The sequence below is a fragment of the Zonotrichia leucophrys genome, chromosome 3 (genome assembly GCF_028769735.1).
Source record: "Zonotrichia leucophrys gambelii isolate GWCS_2022_RI chromosome 3, RI_Zleu_2.0, whole genome shotgun sequence".
Lineage (NCBI taxonomy): Eukaryota > Metazoa > Chordata > Aves > Passeriformes > Passerellidae > Zonotrichia > Zonotrichia leucophrys.
In genome coordinates this window covers 21,197,264-21,214,660 of record NC_088172.1, presented here as the reverse complement: position 1 = coordinate 21,214,660, position 17,397 = coordinate 21,197,264, and the positions used below count along the sequence as shown (strand labels likewise).

The window sequence follows — 17,397 nt, the reverse complement described above, 5'->3', positions numbered from 1 at the left end:
TGAAAGTGGGTGAAGGCCCTGGGGGAAAAAAATCTCTTTCAATGAGTGAAAATTAAGTAGATCTTCCTAAAGATCAACATTCATATGCAAACAAAAGAGTTAAATATTGATATTTTAACTCAAAAATACATCTACACATTTTATTAAAAGTAAGTAGAAAAAGAAGAGAATACTATTCAAGCTTAAGATTTCTTTGCATTTGTCAATCCATCACAGCAAAAAAAAACAAGGAAAGAAATCCATAAAAACAATGAAAAAATTTTAAAATGCTTTGTGTCTGTACTTGTAAAGGAGGAATGGGTTGTGGTGATTACAAGGTGAGTGAGTCTGAATGCTACATTACCTAACTTCTATAACAGTCTTTGGTGGTTTATATACTTTGAGAATGGGGCCAGAAGGCTGTAGTGAGTTAGAAGAAGACTAATGCTCAGATTTAACAAAAAAGTTTAAAACAGAGTGAGAAACTGAAATACTTTGCTGAATCTAAGTTTGTCCTCTGACATTCCACTGTAATCAGTGAAAACCTTGGACCTGAAAAGCAAGTTAGAAATACATTAATGTAAGTAATTCACTAAAGCAAGAGCCTTTCTTTGCCATTGTTCAGTGGTTTCTGTAAGAGGGATTTTGTAGCAACTATACAAGGATTCCATTAAGAATTTAGGTTGATTCAGTGGTTGACAGAAGCAGAACTTAGCCAAAAAATCCAATTACAAAAAAGAACACAGAAATATTTGGGAACACAGTTGTGCTGATGTATAGCTATTTTTCTTCTCAGTATGGGGCTGTGTTTTGGATTTGTGCTGAGCATAGGGTTAATAATATAATGATGCTTTTGTTATTTCTGAGCAGGGTTTGCACAGAGCCAAGACTTTTTCTGCTTTTCATATGTCACACAGGTGAGGAAGTTGGGGGTGAGTGGGAGATTAGAAGGAGACACAGCAGGAACAGGTGACTGTAGCTAATCCAAAGAATACCCCCCAGCATAAGGCAGCAGGCTCAGTATATAAAATGGGGAGAAAAAGGGAAAATGGAGCAGTTCAGATTGATGATATTTGTCATCTGCTCTTCTGGAGATGACTGAACACCTACTGTGCTTGGGAACCAGTGAATAAATTCCTTGGTTTGCTTTGCTTGTCTGCACAGATTTTGCTTTTCTTACTAAACTGTCTTTTATCTCAACCCAGGAGTATTATCACTTTTTGCCTTCTGATTCTCTCCCTGATCCTGCTGGTGGGAATGAGAAAGCAGCAATGTGAGGCTTGGTTGCGGGCTGTGGTTAAACCATTAAGAAATTCAACATTTTAAAAAATGTTTCATGAAAGCTCTACACAGTTTCATACTTCATATCCAACAAAACAATTATTAAACTAACCAAAGTTTCAAAGGAAAAATATGTTAAGAAAATTAATTACATTGGCTGATCATGGTTTATCTGCTTTAGTACTAAGCATCCTAAATTTTAAACAATCATTTTGGCATGCAGTATTAAGAGTCTAAAATATAAATTAATTTTATTGGCTTTGTGTTGAAAGTATTAGTTGTATGGCACCATTTTGATTCACAGTTGAATAACGGAACCTTCCAAGAATCTGAATTTTTCTATTTGTGAATATGTACCTGGGTTTTTTTTAGTATTTCACTAAAAACTGATACAGAGATGTAAAGCGTGGCTTTTAATAACAACAAAATAATTTTTTAAAAGTGTGTTTCTTACTGAAATTAAAGGGAGGTAGCAGCAATGACAAGCTTAATTAGTTCTGCAAAATAATAGATTAACTTTTGTGGACTTTAGACCTGCTATCTGAAGAGCTTGACCCTTACCATCACAGCTGGGTAATGCATGATTCCACTGATGGTTTCTTTCACATATGAGTGGTTCTTCATCACTCAGTGTATATCCTGGATCACAGCTGAAGGTTACTGTGGAGCGGATATTAAAGTTGTTACCATGGCGATGGCCATTCACAGGAATTCCTGGGTCAAGGCAGGAATCTGATTCCAGAGTAACACCTGAAACACACAGATTTAATTTTGGTTTTTTCACCTTTAATTCAGATAGTAAAGAGAAAAAAAAAGACCCAAACAAAATACAAAACAAGAAAGACAGGAGAAAGAAAGAGCCTCCAAAAATCCTAGTTAGCATTGCCTGAGAACCAATATGGGATATATAACCTTCTTTCTAGCTGTTGTCTGACATACAGAATGGTTTTCCCATTTTAAGTTTCATAGAATAGGAAAGTCCAAATGAAATAGAAGAAGACTTGCACTTCAAGGTATTTTGTCAATCAATTAAAAACACCAAAACAATAAAATTACTGGACATCTGAAACTATAGGAAGGTACTACAGTTTAAAGTAGGAATAAAGATTTTGCAAGTATAAAAGTCATATTTGATTATTTCATCTATTCAGTTTCTGATACTGCAGGACAACTCAATTTTCCTCTGTATAGTTATGATCATTTGGTACAACAAGAAACACTGTCAAAAAACTGTAATTGAAGATATCACAAACTGCTGAATTCTTACAGATATTTTCCTATGTATGAAAAAAAAAAAAGAAAGACAAATAATATAGCTTTTACAATTTTATAACTCTTATCTGACAGAAAGAGTCTCTGATAATTATGTCTTCTAGAGACATTAAATAGTTTTTGGTGAACAAACCTGGAGCTATCCGCTGAAGAAAAATCCCTAAAATTATCAAATGAAGGCTCATTAACTGAACATTATACATTGTGCTTCTAGTGACAGCAAATGATTGTGGAATTTAATAATATAATGAACAATAACGTAGGCACATGAGGGAAACAAATAGAGACGCACTATTGGGATGACAGGAATTTCTTTTATTTTCTGTTACTATGTGTGGTGAATTGACCTTGTCTGGCTGCCAGTCCCCCACTCAGCTGCCCTCTCATTATCCCCTTCAACAGTACAGGGGGAGAGAACAAGGTAGAAAAACAACATTAAGAAATTCAAGGGCTGAGACAAAGACAAGCAGATCACTTAATAATTACCATCACAGTCAAACCAGACTCAATTTGAGAAGAAATTATTTAATTTATTGCAAATTAAAAATAGTCTAGAATGGTGAGAAACAAAATCAAAATAAAATACCCCTTCACCCTCACCCCTGGGCTTGTATGGACAGGTCTTAGTTAGCAGACAGGGGTGGCTACAGGAGTGGTTTCTGTTAGGAGCTGCCATGAACTTCCCACATGTCCAACAGAACCAATGGCATCTGGCATCAGGATGGGCCTGCTGCTGGCAAAGGCTGAGCACCTCAGGGATGGTGGCAGAGCCTCTGGGATAACATAGTTAAGAAGGACAAAAAAGTTCCTGCAGTAAAACAGCAGCCATAGAGAAGAGTGAGAATGTGAGAGCATGAATTCTGAGAGAATAAGGTCAATGAAGAAGAAGAGGGAGGAGGTGCTCAAGGTTTGGAAGCCCCTGCAGCCCGTGCTGGGGATCATGGTGAAGCAGCTGTCCAACTGCAGCCTATGAAGGTTCACAGTGGATCAGAGATCCCCCTGCAGTCTGTGCAGGACTCCACCCTGGAGTAGATGGACGCTCAAAGGAGCTGTGATCTTATGGGAAGTCCACAATGGAACAGAGTCCTGGCAGGATCGGTGGCCTGGTGGAGACAGGAGCCCATTCTGGAACAGCTTTGCTGGCAGGATTTGTGACGCTGTGGGAGACCTACACTGGAACACTCTGTTCCTGAAAGATTGCACCCCATGCCAGAGCCATTCATTATGAGCTCTAGATAACGGGAAGAATTCAAATTTTAACTATTGATGGAAGGCTGTCTCCTGGGTGAGAAACCCAATGCTGGAGGAGAAGTAGAGTCTGAGGGATCTTCCACCGAGGAGGAAGGGGCAGCAACGATAATGTATGATAAACTGATCACTTCATGCCCTGTCCCCCTGCACCTCTCAGCAGGAGGAGGTAGATAAAACTGATAGTGGAGTTCAGCCAAAGAAGAACAGAGGGGTAGGGGCAAGGTGTTTCTAAGATTTGGGAACCTGGGATCTAGCAAGGTTACTCCACCACAACTGCCTTCTTCACAGGCATTTCCTAGTTTCTTAGCCCTCTAAAGGGTGAAGAAGGTGATGGTCCTCTAAGCTGCTTGTGCACCTCTAACTCTTTCTGTGGAAGCTGTACTCAGTTTACTGCTCCTACCTTGCCCTGTTTATCCAGGACTATCATACAGCCTTAGAAACAAAGTAGGAGGAGTTCAAAACTAAGGAAAAAAATTGATTTATCAGGGCATAAAGTGAAGGGTTCAGAACTATATGAGTGTTGGAATCAGGACTACAAATAAAAAAATCATAAAGAATGACTCTAGCTTTCACAGAAAAATATTCTCTGTACCTTCCAGCTCTTTTTATATCTCACTTAGAATTCAGATTTGAAAGCTTATGATCCAGTTTTCATGAGGTAACCCTGACATACTTAAATTCTAGATTAATAAGTTCCTCTAGACTTGACTGCGTATTCTTAATGTAAATATACTGCGTTAGCTAACAGTGCATTTTTAGATTTGCTTCACATGGATAAAACTGCTTAATAAAGGCTCAAAGAAACCATTTAAGTCTATAACATTCTGCATTATAAGTGCCCTTAATTTCATCTAGATGAAATTTTAACTTTGATGCACATTAGGTTTTTTCAGATAAAACATGCCTCATATTTTGAAATATGTTAGTGTAGGTGGAGGTCCCCAGCAGCACTCTTAAAATTCCTTCCTCTTAGGGCAGCCTACCACCCCTGTCTGAACACATCAGCTGCTTTGGCATTCTGAATCACACACAACAGGTAAGCTCATCAGGTTATTTTTGAAATGATAATTCAAATTTACATTGACTCCATTGTTTCACATTTTTGCAAGACCAAAACCTATAGAAAATTTATCAGCTTCCAATTTCCTGACTGAAGTAGTAGTGTTAAATATATAAAATCAGCTCAGGCAAAATAGTTTCATTCCCAGGGAAAAATATTCAGTATGTAAGTTTCAGCAATCATGAACATAGCTGAAAATAAATATTTTTTTCTTTGCTTCTTTGCCTGAAGATTTGATTGTTTTTCTTAATAGGAGATAACCTAAAATTAAATACTGGGTAATTCTTTGATACGAGAAATATGGCACAATTCTGGCACAACAGTGATAAATGTAGTTGGAAAATAATTGTAAAGAGTTGATTGAGAAGGAGCACAGGCAGTAGATCAAACTCTAGGACAGGCTGCAATTATGAGCTACCTGGGACCATGACACCATTATCAGGCTTTACCCCCTGCCTGCCAAGTCATGCTTCTTCTAAAAAACCACAAACCTTTCAATGACTCTTTATGTGTCATATTTTCCATGTTAGCAATATTCTAGTCTTTTTAAACTGTGTCACAAACTGGACACAATAGTCTCCCTGGTCATCAAATGAAGTGAAATGATTCTTGAACAAATCCTAGAGAAAACAAAAACAATTTTATTCTCGGAAATTGTCTTTTGGCTTTTTAGATGGTTAAATACAATGTCTAGAAGATTCAACTTTTTGCAATACGACTACATTTTTCTCTAGATTATGTAGGTTCTGAGTGATATCCAAATCTTTTTTTATTGTATTTCTATTTTGTATTTGTGCATGTTACTTCTCCTTCCCCATTTAGGCTTAGCATGTTTCTTTGCAGAATCAAATTGCTTTTGTTTTACACTCTTACTTCAGTTCATCTAGCTTGTTTTGAATTCCAACCTTCTCAATCATAGTGCTTAATATAATTGTAGATTGGAATCATCCTCAAATTGTAACTGTTCTTATACAGTCATCAAAATTTTTTTTTTCACAGCACCATAGAAATCACATAACAATTTAGGCTGGAAGGAACCTCTGGGGTCATGTAGTGCAACTCCCCTGCTCAAGCAAGGTCACCTAAAGCTGGTTGCACAGGTAGATCCATTCCTGTATGTATTTTTAGTGTCTCCAAGGATGGAGATTCCACATAATTTCTGAGAAAATTTTTCCAGTGCCTATTGTACCTCATTGTACATTTATTGTACTGCAATAATTGCATCCACATTAAATGTCTATGTTCTTCTCTGAAAGACTTCTAAGAGCCTTATGAATGGCAGCACGGAACTATTTCCTCCCCTTTCCATTTCCAAATCTACTAAAGCAGTGAACCTGTCAAGAAAGAAATTAAGTTGGTTTGACATAATCTGTTTTATCAAATACAAGTAATTTATTTCTTATCATTATGTTTATCAGCTTTAAACTAGTATCTTTCAAGAGCAAAGATAAAACTAATGTCCTTGATCCTTCTGGTCCAAATATCTTCTTTTTTTTTTTCCTCTCCATCCTTGCTTGGAAAAGTGTGTGCCTTTCTGAATTTCTTTTAAACTTCCTGACAGATTTGAATTTTCAGATATAATTTTCAGTGGAGCGGTCCTTCCACTTTGCCTCTCAGTATACCACAGGGAATTTCAACAGTCTCTGATGAATAAAACATATTTAAATATTTCAATATTGTGTAGTACTCTCTCTAGAGATGCTGTACTCTTACCTTGAAAATGTTCACTTAATTATGTTAAGTATATGGTAAAAATTATTTGTTTTCTGTAAAAGCTTCAAAACAGGAACAAAACATTTAGTCTTGCCTGTGACAGCTGATTTTTGGTGAAGCTTTTTTTGAGTAATTTTTTTCCCCTTATTTGAATATATTTGTAGATATTTTTGTTACAGTCTTTCTGTTTCTTAGGCTTGGAATTAAATATGCAGTTTATCCTAAGAGATCTGTGTAATTCTCTGATTGCTATCTATAGCAATATTTGAATATATCTAGTATCTACATTATTAACTCTATAATTACATCATTAAAAGAGATTTTTAAATAGCTACAGAAACCTTTCTCTAAATTAAAAACAAAATTTAAAAAAAGAAACGAAACAAACACAAAAACCAAAATGAAACACAACAAGGGAAAGCCATAACAAAACAAACAAAACCAAACTGAACCAAGCCAAAACCACCAAAAAATGAATAATAGTTTTCTCCTGTACTTTTCATCAATTTCTTTTATAAATGACTTTAGGAATTCATTTGTAAGGACTCAAGGACATTCACCTTGAGTGAATGTCTACAAATTTGGTGGTTTCAATTTTTGAAAACCATTAATTTATTCACCATGTTGCTTCATTCCTTCACTTCTTACCAGTCATAAACTCTATTATTTTATGGTCACTTCCCCAAAATCTTCCTTTCCTATTTAGCCTCTGTATGGATTCTTAGACATAGTAAAACAGACTGCTGAAAAAAAAAATGTTCCCCAACATTTCAAATCTTTTTCCATTGACTGTATCCTGCCTCATAAAATTGTATGAATCCTTTCCTCATATCCAGACTATTCAAAGAATTATCTTTTTAATCAAGTAAAAAAGTGTTAAGTATTTTGATGCTATGTTATCACAGCTAAAATTGATTGTGGGCCATCTGACTGGTTTCAACACTTTGTCAAACCCCTGAAGATTGCATATTTCTGAGCAAAAAAAGTTATTTTCTGAAACCTAATCTAAACAAATACCTCATTTTATCCATTATGAATAATGGATTATGTCTATTTTTTAAGGTCTGACAATTTTCACTACTAAAATCACAATATTGATTTTGGGGTTTTTTCAATTTTTGTAGATTTTTTCAATTCCTCAACAAGGAATTTTTTTACTAAGATGAGTAATCTTTGATTTTTAAACAATTTTGCTGACTGTGTAAGAGATTTGTAATTATCAAATATATATAGATGTAGAATGTAATTTGACTGTCTCAATACATGATTAAAATATGATCTATTTTTCAGATAAATTTTAAGATAGAAGGAAATATTGGTCCACAAAAAGCACAGAATTTTAAGTAAACCTTTTGAATTGAAGAATTAATTGATCAATTTGCTTTGCAAAGTATCATGTTCTCTTACATGAGGAAAGAAAAAAATTCAGATATACTTTAATAAACAAAGGAGCAATTTACATTACAGGAATCTGCAGGTAAAGTATTTCTATCTGTTCTCAATTAAGAAAAACACTAAGATTGCACAATCTACTTTACAGAATGAGGAACAAAAAACTCCTGACAAAAGCAAACAATCAAAAAACCAACCAACCAACCAACTAAACAAACCCTACTCAAAACACAAAACTAAGGAAGCTGACAGATCGGGAAAATGTAATTGAGGTATGAAGCACACTTGCTAAAAGATTAATCACTTTAAAAACAATATTTTATCAGTAGTTTTACTTAAGAAATATTTTAGGTACTTCATTATATTTGCTTAGATGCATAAGACTTAATCTACACTGTCTTGCATTAGCTATTCTGAAGTGTCATCAAAAGGCTGAATGACAGAAATTTAAGGAGAGGAATGAACAAATTATCTTTACATCCTTCACAGTACCTTTAATGGGTTACATATTCATTAAAGCTATATTACAGTCATATTTTAGCTTAATAGTATGTATTAAGCTAAAATAGAGTGATATCTCAGGTTCAACTCAGTTTAGCTTATGGTGAACCTTTTATTTTAAACAGGTTAAGACCCTTCTGCTTCACAGTGCAGTGATTTACTTTATCATCAAAGTTATGACTATAACTGGAAGATTTTTAAGATACTTTCAAATAAGGTATTTGAACTTCCAAAGAAAATATCCAGAAACTTTTCTTAAAATTCAAAATTGACTACCTTGCCTTCTACAAATGTAAGAAATGTGAAACAAATAGAAGTTCTGTTGTGATATCTTTAAAATGAGCAACTTCTATAGTTATACCTACAAACAAAATCAAAATACGATTTTAGTCTCCTGTGTTCCTGGCAGATTACCCAATGCTTCAATTAGTTCTTTACACCTGGTTTTTCTCCTGGAAAACACTGACTTTATCTGCTTAGTATCCCCATGTTACTAGTTATTGTGATGCTCCTCACTCTGTGATGTACACAATTGCCAGTATACAGTAAAGGGTCACAGAAATGCTGCAGAAGCTCCTGATGCTAGCTCAATAAGATAGACTCTGCAGAAAATTTCAGCTGTGTTACATGAACATATAGAACACAAGGCAAAATGGAGGCAATTTTAGCTCCAAATGTGTGAAATCCAATGTGGGAAAAAAGACAATATGAACAGTGAGGCTGAGATTAACTTAAGTCTTGTGGAGCAAATGCACTGACATGGGTGTGAAGTGTTCAGCAAGGTTTCACTGTGCAACTTTTTTATAATATTTGGACAAGCCTTGATGCCAGATATAAAATATATCTGGTCACTATTCCAGATTCAATATTACAGCAAATGTACAGCAATCAGATTAGTTTCCAAATACAAACAACTGATAAAAGTGATGCTACTAGGTTGGTACAACTGCACTAAACACATAAGCTCTCTTCAGTAAATAATTAAGTGAATGGTTGTACTATCATATAACGACTAGTGTGACTTCAGACCATTTAATATATGTCATTTTATGCAGTTAATTGAAAAAAAATGCTATTATGATGATTCTTTAGTATGCATGGAGATATTATTATTAATTTATTTGCATAAAACAGAGAAAGAGGAAAAGAGAAAGAAAGAGAGAAGATAGGGGACAGCCAAATAATATATGTTTACCCAGAAGGGAAAGCTTCTAAAATTTTGCATTTGATTAAACAGCTAGGTCTGTAAGGACTCTGAATAACTCTGACTCTTCTCATAAAAGAACTCATGAAGAAAAAATTTCCAAAATGAATACTTCCAGAATTATCTGTCACTACAACATAGAGTAAACATAATTTGTTCTTACACAAATATAACTACTGAATTTTATTTGTTCCCATTTGTTTGCTCACTCTCTAATTAAAGAAATATTTTTAAGATTAAATAAAACTATTTGAGAAATACCAGACTTACTCTCATAGTGAATTAGGAAACCAACACTGGAACGACTGTTGTCCGTAGTGAACAGCAGATACATATAATTTCCAGTACTAATAAGGAACTGGGGGGCTTGTGTTCCATGGTATTCTCCAATTAATGGTGATGAATTTGCTGGCCCATCTCTGACTTCCAAAGTGTCATAATTAACTTCAGTCTGGAATCTGAAAAAGAATACGCAAGTCAGCTAGTGGATGGACAAGTGGTGTTATTTTCTTCCATAGAAATGCAACCCACTTGTAACTGACCAAGAATACCATACATAAAAAAATTAATAGCTACAAATCCATCCTTGTACTACCAAGAATAAAATTAAAGAGGGTTTAATGAATCATTTTCCTTGATTTTTTTGCAGTATCATAAAAAAAAATTTAAGGCATTCAGTATACTTCAGATCAGCCATATGACTGGCATTCAGAAAGACATTTAGTGGATACAAAAAAGCAAATTGTCTCAAACAGAATTTCAGTATGAAGATCCAAGAAATATTTTGCCCTCAGGTTAAGAAATATTTGAACACTCTAGGAACATCTTAAATAACACTTCATTATTTCATCTCAATAATTTCATTATCTGATATTTGCTATTTGGCAAAAGCTGTTTTATAGATCATCAAGTGTTGATTTTTTTTTAATCCAAAGCTCCTATTCTAACATAGCTTGTTACTTCACTTTTAGGTAATTGTTTTTGTCCTATGAAATAAAGCAGTAAAAATTGCTAGATTTAAATCAAGCCTTTATTTTGAAATTTGTTACTGTTATAATAAGCATGACTTCTTTAGTGTCAAAAAAAACCCCAACAGGTAACATAGACTAGAATGGAAAGTAAGGAGACTAATGAGGTTGATTTACAAGAAAAAATAACTTTAAAATCAACAGCAGAGTCAATGTGTCTGCCGATCATTAAACCACATCACATTTCTCGAGTTCATAATGGATCTCTATGTCATCTACTACTTGTTCTTAAATTGAACAGCACAAACCTGCTTTTTTTTGAGATGAACTTGAACTGGCATTTTTTACATCAGATGTCTTTCAATATAGTTTGTGGTTATATTAGATTCTGATATGGTGTAGCATCTAAACCATGCACACATAAATTTTCCTGTCAATGAAGTTTGTGCTATTATACAGATATTTACACTGCTCTAAATATATTTGCATGCAAACCCAATATTCTTATTTTCATCTTTCAGCAATGCATATGCTGTGAGTTTTTTCTCTTCTATTCCCATAAGTCTTGTTAGTTCAACTTCTGAGAGCAGCAGAAATCCCTACACAATACAATACATTTTCAAAGTGAACACCCTTAGCTGTCTTGCCAATATGGGGCACATGTAGTGGTCTAGAGATAAGAGAGTGTATTCTTGTAATTTAAGAAAAGTGCGAAATATTGAACACTTGAGAAAGGAGAAATACATGTGATATTCCTTCGAAGTGCAAATAAACTTTATACTTCATTGAGAAATGATGACAGAATGACCAAGCTCCCATCCCATTACATTTTCCAGAATAAATAGCATTGCTCTTGTAAAAATATTCTTACAGACACATCAATAAAAGTAAGAAAAAGCTCAGTTTTAGCCAGTATTTAATACTCTTTCTAGTTGTTCTCTCATGGTTCCCTGAAAACAAAAGCACAGCCATAAGTCAGAAAGCTTTTGCTTTGCTATCAGAGCTAATGACTGCTTGGAAACTGACTTAGGCACTTTGAATCATTCTTCCCTCTTCACACAGAAAACTCTAGATTTATGGTACTTTATTTGGATAAGCTGGATAAAATCCAGATGATTGCTTTACTGCTATCTATCCACTCTGACAGTGGAATACAGGGCTTGCAGGTTTGCTAATACATTAAGTATTTTCAGGACCCATTTCTGGCAATGAAATCAGCTAGAATGGAATGGCCCACATCCAGACTATTAAATATATCCTTTAGACTCTCAAAGAAGGAGATACTATTCAAATTTCCTATTATGAATGGTTGCTTGCCCACAGTAACTCCTGGCTCTGTTTGATAATTATTTGGGAGAATGCTAGTTGACAAACTCAAGAAGCATGTTGGACACTATTTCAACAATTTAGCGGCATAAACACATCAGATTTTGTTCCTGGAAAGGCTCACTGAGTACTTAATTTACCCAAATAGACTGTTACAGAGGGCATCACTAAAGTACTTGACAGTTTTTCAGTACTCTTCTGTAATTTCAGAGATTATACATTGATTTATCCCGCAGCAGAATGATGAAAACAGACAGATACAACTAGGCTGCTTTAAATACTTTATTTGTACTCATAATGAATAGACTCAAGATTAGTAATTGAACAGTTCAATTATTTTGACAGTTATGTTTGTGAGGCAAACTAATTAGGAATAAAGTGCTCTCAGCCAGCAATTGCAGTTTTCTTAGCAGGGCAGTATGACAACAATGGATGGCAAATCCTTGCTGGAGACAGAAACCAGAAAATAACTCTTAACAGCAAGTGCTACTCTGACAATGATCTTTATTCCCAGTGGATTCCTGCTCATGTCAAACTCAAATGTGACTTTATAATTCACTTATCAGATTTTGGGGGTTTAAGGGAATGAATTGTCTTTTGAATTGGTCTGGTTTTGTTCCTGGTTTTTATTTTTAGTCTTTGCACTTTCCCAAAAGTGATAAATCAAGACAATTTGTTATTGGAAACTACTGAAAGTATCTAATTAATGGTTACATTTTTGGGTTTTAGTTTATTTTAATGTTTATTAGCTTGCTCATATTAGTAAGAGGTAGGATGTCCTCCAAATGTACTTACATAGTTTTAAAAATACTTAAAGGATGTTGTGTTATACTATTCTTCATACAGTTAGGTTGGTTATGGATACAAAGGTTAGCTGTATAAATTATCAAACTATTTTTTAACAATATTCAAAGTACCAAAGATCTTCAGGTCAGCCACTATTCTTCTACCCCTTTCCTCATGACTTGATTCAATTAGATTTTATTTTTCTGTTACAGTTCCAGGCATTAAGCGCAATTTGAAATGCAAAATTTTTCAATGTAATATAATCAAGGGTCATGAAGTCACTTGCTGCTACTTCTGGAAAGTTTCTAAGGACTCTGAAAAGGCACGTTTGTCTAGAAACATTAAAGCTTCATTAGCTCAAGAGTGAGATAATTTACATTATTAATATCACATCTGTACAAAGCTTCTTTCTTTTAGGTATGTCTTCGAAGCCAAGTCATATATTGAAGTATAAAAGGGTTCCATTTTCCCAAAATTAGGCCATATACTTGACAAAAATATTTTATTTGTTGATTAATTGACAATATCAATTATTGATTTGCAACTTGCTATATCAGACGGCAAAGTCAGTTTTTCTTGTAAGCAATAAAAAAGGTTTTACATGGAATTTTTAAACAATACCTTGTTGACAAAAGAAAATAATTTTATTGCAAAAGCAAGGTTTTACTAATATTAACAAGCATAACACTTTTAATAAAAATTATAATGTGATGCAGTATAGTTAGACAATTTTGTAAACCTTCCAGAAAAGCTCCATAAAGCTCCAAAGAAAATATGAAAAGTTTTTTCTTTGTCTACCAAAACCAAAATGCAGAATATTAATACTGCTTTGCAATAAAACAATTAGGGAGCAGCAACAGAATCCATGTGCTATTAATGCTAAGATAATGTTGAAGTAGATTAATTGTGTATCTGCTGTACTTCAAAAATGATATGTGATCAGAATTCTCCATTTTATAAACTCCAAGTTCTTGTTTAATGTCATTTCAGTTCAATTTGTCTACAAAACTCCAGAATTCTGCAATGGAAAATGTGTGTGCATCTGTCTAAAATTCAGCAAATTGAGTTCTTAAACTGCACCACATGTCACAGAAGCCTATGTTTCTCATTATTTTCTCAGAAATATTGGCATCACACTGCACTCATGTGCATTCAACTTCAGGCAATTCATTTCTTCTTATAAAATTTAAATGCTCCGTCTTATGACTTAAACTTATACTTCCATTTAAGAAGACATCTCTGAAAACCTCAGGCTTCTGAACATTAATTAAAAAAAAGATTGCAAATAAATATAAGCCTATAAATACTATGAAGTCTTTAATGAGGGAAAAAAAGTCAGCATCCTAAATTTCTGGAGCTTCCTGCTGAGTACAATGGAAGCAAACAACACATATAGAAAAACACATTTAATTGCCTACTTGTAGGAGTAGTATTGTGACTGTTGCTATGAGGTTCCTTTTTATGGTTTGAGTTCTTAACATATATACTTATTCTTCAATACTAAAGCAAGTGTGTATGCTCAGACCTTACTTGTTTACCTTTATGATACTCACTTGTCAAAAGTGATCTTAATGGAATTTCCTGGTCTTGCTTCAATCACCCATTCACAATTAAGTGAGTCCTTGTAATATCCTGGCCAACCTGGTGGCAAGATAACACCACTTGATGCTGTCAAATGTCCACCACATGGTGCTGAAAGAAAAAAAAAACAAATATACATATATTTATAACATACAAATTATTTCTAATATATTATATTCAAAGAAATTGAAAAAATGAAACTAAAATGCATATAAATATGTTTTATCTAGTTTTAATATTTTAACAAAGCACTTTGATTTCATCAGACTCATAAGGCCTGCAATGTGTCTTATCATTCTCTTGTTATATATTTCAACACACAGAGCATGGCACTTGGATCTGCCAGCCTTCCTTCTGTTGAAAAGCACAGTATCATATTAAAAAGTGATACTGTCTCATCACATTTAAATCCAGTATGATTCCACATTGACATGGAAACATCAGACAATTTGTTCTAAGTAATTATTACCACTGTTCTGTGCCACCTTTTTGAGCAATCACTGAGCTCAGTGGAACTGGCAGTTGTAAATATTCCATTGGATCATAGAATGGTTTAAGTTGAAGGGAATGTCTGGAAATCATCTAGTCCATTTCCTGCTCGAAACAACAGACTGCAAAGAACCATGCCCAGTCAGGATCATGCCTTCCCTCCAAAGTCGGACACTCCCCACACCTTCTGGACATGTTCGATCACTCTCACAGTGCAAGGATTTTCTTATCTTTAAACCGAAATCCATGTATTTCAGTTTCTGTTAATTGCCTCTTGTCAGGTCATTTTGCACCACTGAGGAGAGTCTAGCATTAGTCTAGTCTTCTTTAAACCATCCTATCAGTTACTGTACACATAGACAATATCCCTCTTGAGTCCTGAGTCTTTTCTAGTCAAGACAAGCACAGTTCTTTCAACCTCTTCTTGTATGACAGATGGTCCAAGTCCTTACTTATCTGTGTGACCCTTCACAGGACTCACTGCAGTTATGTCCACATTTCTCTTGTACTGTGGATCCCATGAGTGCACACAGTGCTCCCAACACAGCCTCACCAATGCTGAATAGATGGGAAAGATCTGTCATTTATTTTCAGCCCATTTCTCCTGCCTCTCTCATCCCTCTAAACAGCAGCACAAACATCTGGAACACTAGCCAGTCCCCCAGTTTTACCTCATCTTCAGACTTGCTCAGAGTACATTCTGCCTTAGCATTCGGTTCAGTACTAAAGGTTTTAAACAGTATTGGATAGGGGATAGACCCCTGGGCTACACCTCTATCAATTAACCTCCAGTTGTGACACTGGCTACAATTCTATGAGCCAAATAGTTCAGTCCATTTCCAGTCCACTTCACTGTTCACTTCTCTAGTCCCTACTTCCTCAGTTTGTCATTGAGAATTTTGCATGACACAGTGCCAAACACGTTACTAAAACTGAATATCCATTACTCTCCCCTCATCCATCAGACAGTTCATCCTAACGCAGAAGGCTATTAGGTTGGTCAGGCATGATCTTCCTCTTCATAAATCCATGTTGATTACTCCCAGTCACCATAGTTTTCTTCATTTTGTCCTAGTTTTGGCTTGGACAGAGTTAATGTTCTCTCAGTAGCCTTGAGGGGGCAGAGTTTGGAGCTATGTGGGCAAACCTGGGTGGTTATTCCATACACTCACACCATCTCTGTGGCTCAGAAGTCAGGAGGAACTTCACTTGCAAGAAGAAGAGAATGTGAATATGACATGGGGTGGAGGAAAAACTTGAGCAGGTGGATCTGGGGGGCATTTTATCTTTGTCTTGGTGGCCACCCACACTTGGAGACTGGTTGGGTGTGTTGGTCAGTCAGGCAGTGGGTGAGCACTTTTTTGTATGCAAATCGCCCTCTCCTACACTTTTGTTAATAATATTGTTGTTCTTACTAGCTTATCTCATTGCTGCTTCCCTATCTCAGCTCAGAATATCTGCCTTTTGTCTCACTCCCACAGGAGGGGGTGGAGGGAGAAAGAGCAGCTGCCTGTGGCTTTATTTCCAACAGGGTTTAAACCACAGCACATGGTTCGGAAATGGTTTCAAGGAATATTGCATCACCTTTCCCAGTGATAGAGATAAGACCTGTAGCTATTCAGATCTTCTCTCTTTCCATTCTCCAAGACTGGAGTTTGCTTTCTTCCACTCCTCAGGGATCTACCTGTTTTAAACCAGCTTCCCAAGATATTGAGTGACCTTGTGATGTCATCGGATGGCTTATTCAAAAATCTTGGCTGCATCCCATCAGACCCATTCCTCTATGTCAAATTTGTTTGAACGTTCTCTAACCTGATCCTCCTCCATAAAAAGTTAAAAAAAAAAAAGAGTATTGCAAGAGGGTGAAAATGACAGGGCTATACAGAGGCATTTTTCAGAGTAAAATTAAAGGACTTTGGAACAGGATTAAACAACAGCAGAAATGACAGAACAAATTTAGGAAAACATGAGTGCCTTAAAAATTTAAGCTGTCATGGCACAGGGCCTTGGGATGTTATGTTTTACTAAAGGCTATGGCACAGCATAACAGAGGAACACTTTCAAGGTCAGGTAAATGTATCTTAGTATCATTTATACTGTCCTCATAGAAGAAGTCAACGATATCATTATCAGAAAATTCTACATTTCAGCACAGGAAATCTTTCTAGATTTCTTCTGTTTCTCTAAGCAGTGACAAACCTACCTATTATTCCATATAGAAATGGATGGCAACATGAATTTGTGAGTTGTAAATTATTATGTCTAATTTTATTTCAATGTTTTTAGCAACACAAAAAAATTAATCAGAGAGGGGTTTTTTATTTCACTTGACTTGCACTCATCTCAAGGAATTTTTTCCAGATTAAAGTGATAAAAGCAACCCACAAATCCTGAAACACACCAAATTTTCTTTGAAGCAAAATGACAGGCCAGTAAAATGGCATTTACCTTATATGTGTATATTTAATGAGGAAATCAATTTATTCCATAGTGATTTTTTAAAATTAATATCATCATACTATGAACAAGAACAGTCGTAAGACTGTTAATCCTCAACTAATTATAGCACTTCATGTACATCATTTACTTCATGT

At 35.1% G+C, this 17,397-nt stretch overlaps 1 protein-coding gene across 2 annotated transcripts in view; it reads right to left on the bottom strand.

The window, feature by feature from the left end:
• Window positions 1-17,397, bottom strand: part of CSMD1 (CUB and Sushi multiple domains 1) — a 1,074,724-nt gene that overhangs the window by 240,672 nt on the left and 816,655 nt on the right. For both annotated transcript variants that reach the window (XM_064707609.1, XM_064707608.1), the window contains exons 16-18: window positions 14,287-14,425; window positions 9,924-10,111; window positions 1,822-2,010 (exon numbers count right to left, since the gene is read on the bottom strand). In XM_064707609.1, the coding sequence (XP_064563679.1) occupies window positions 1,822-2,010; window positions 9,924-10,111; window positions 14,287-14,425 (516 nt within the window). The remainder of the gene's footprint in view (window positions 1-1,821; window positions 2,011-9,923; window positions 10,112-14,286; window positions 14,426-17,397) is intronic.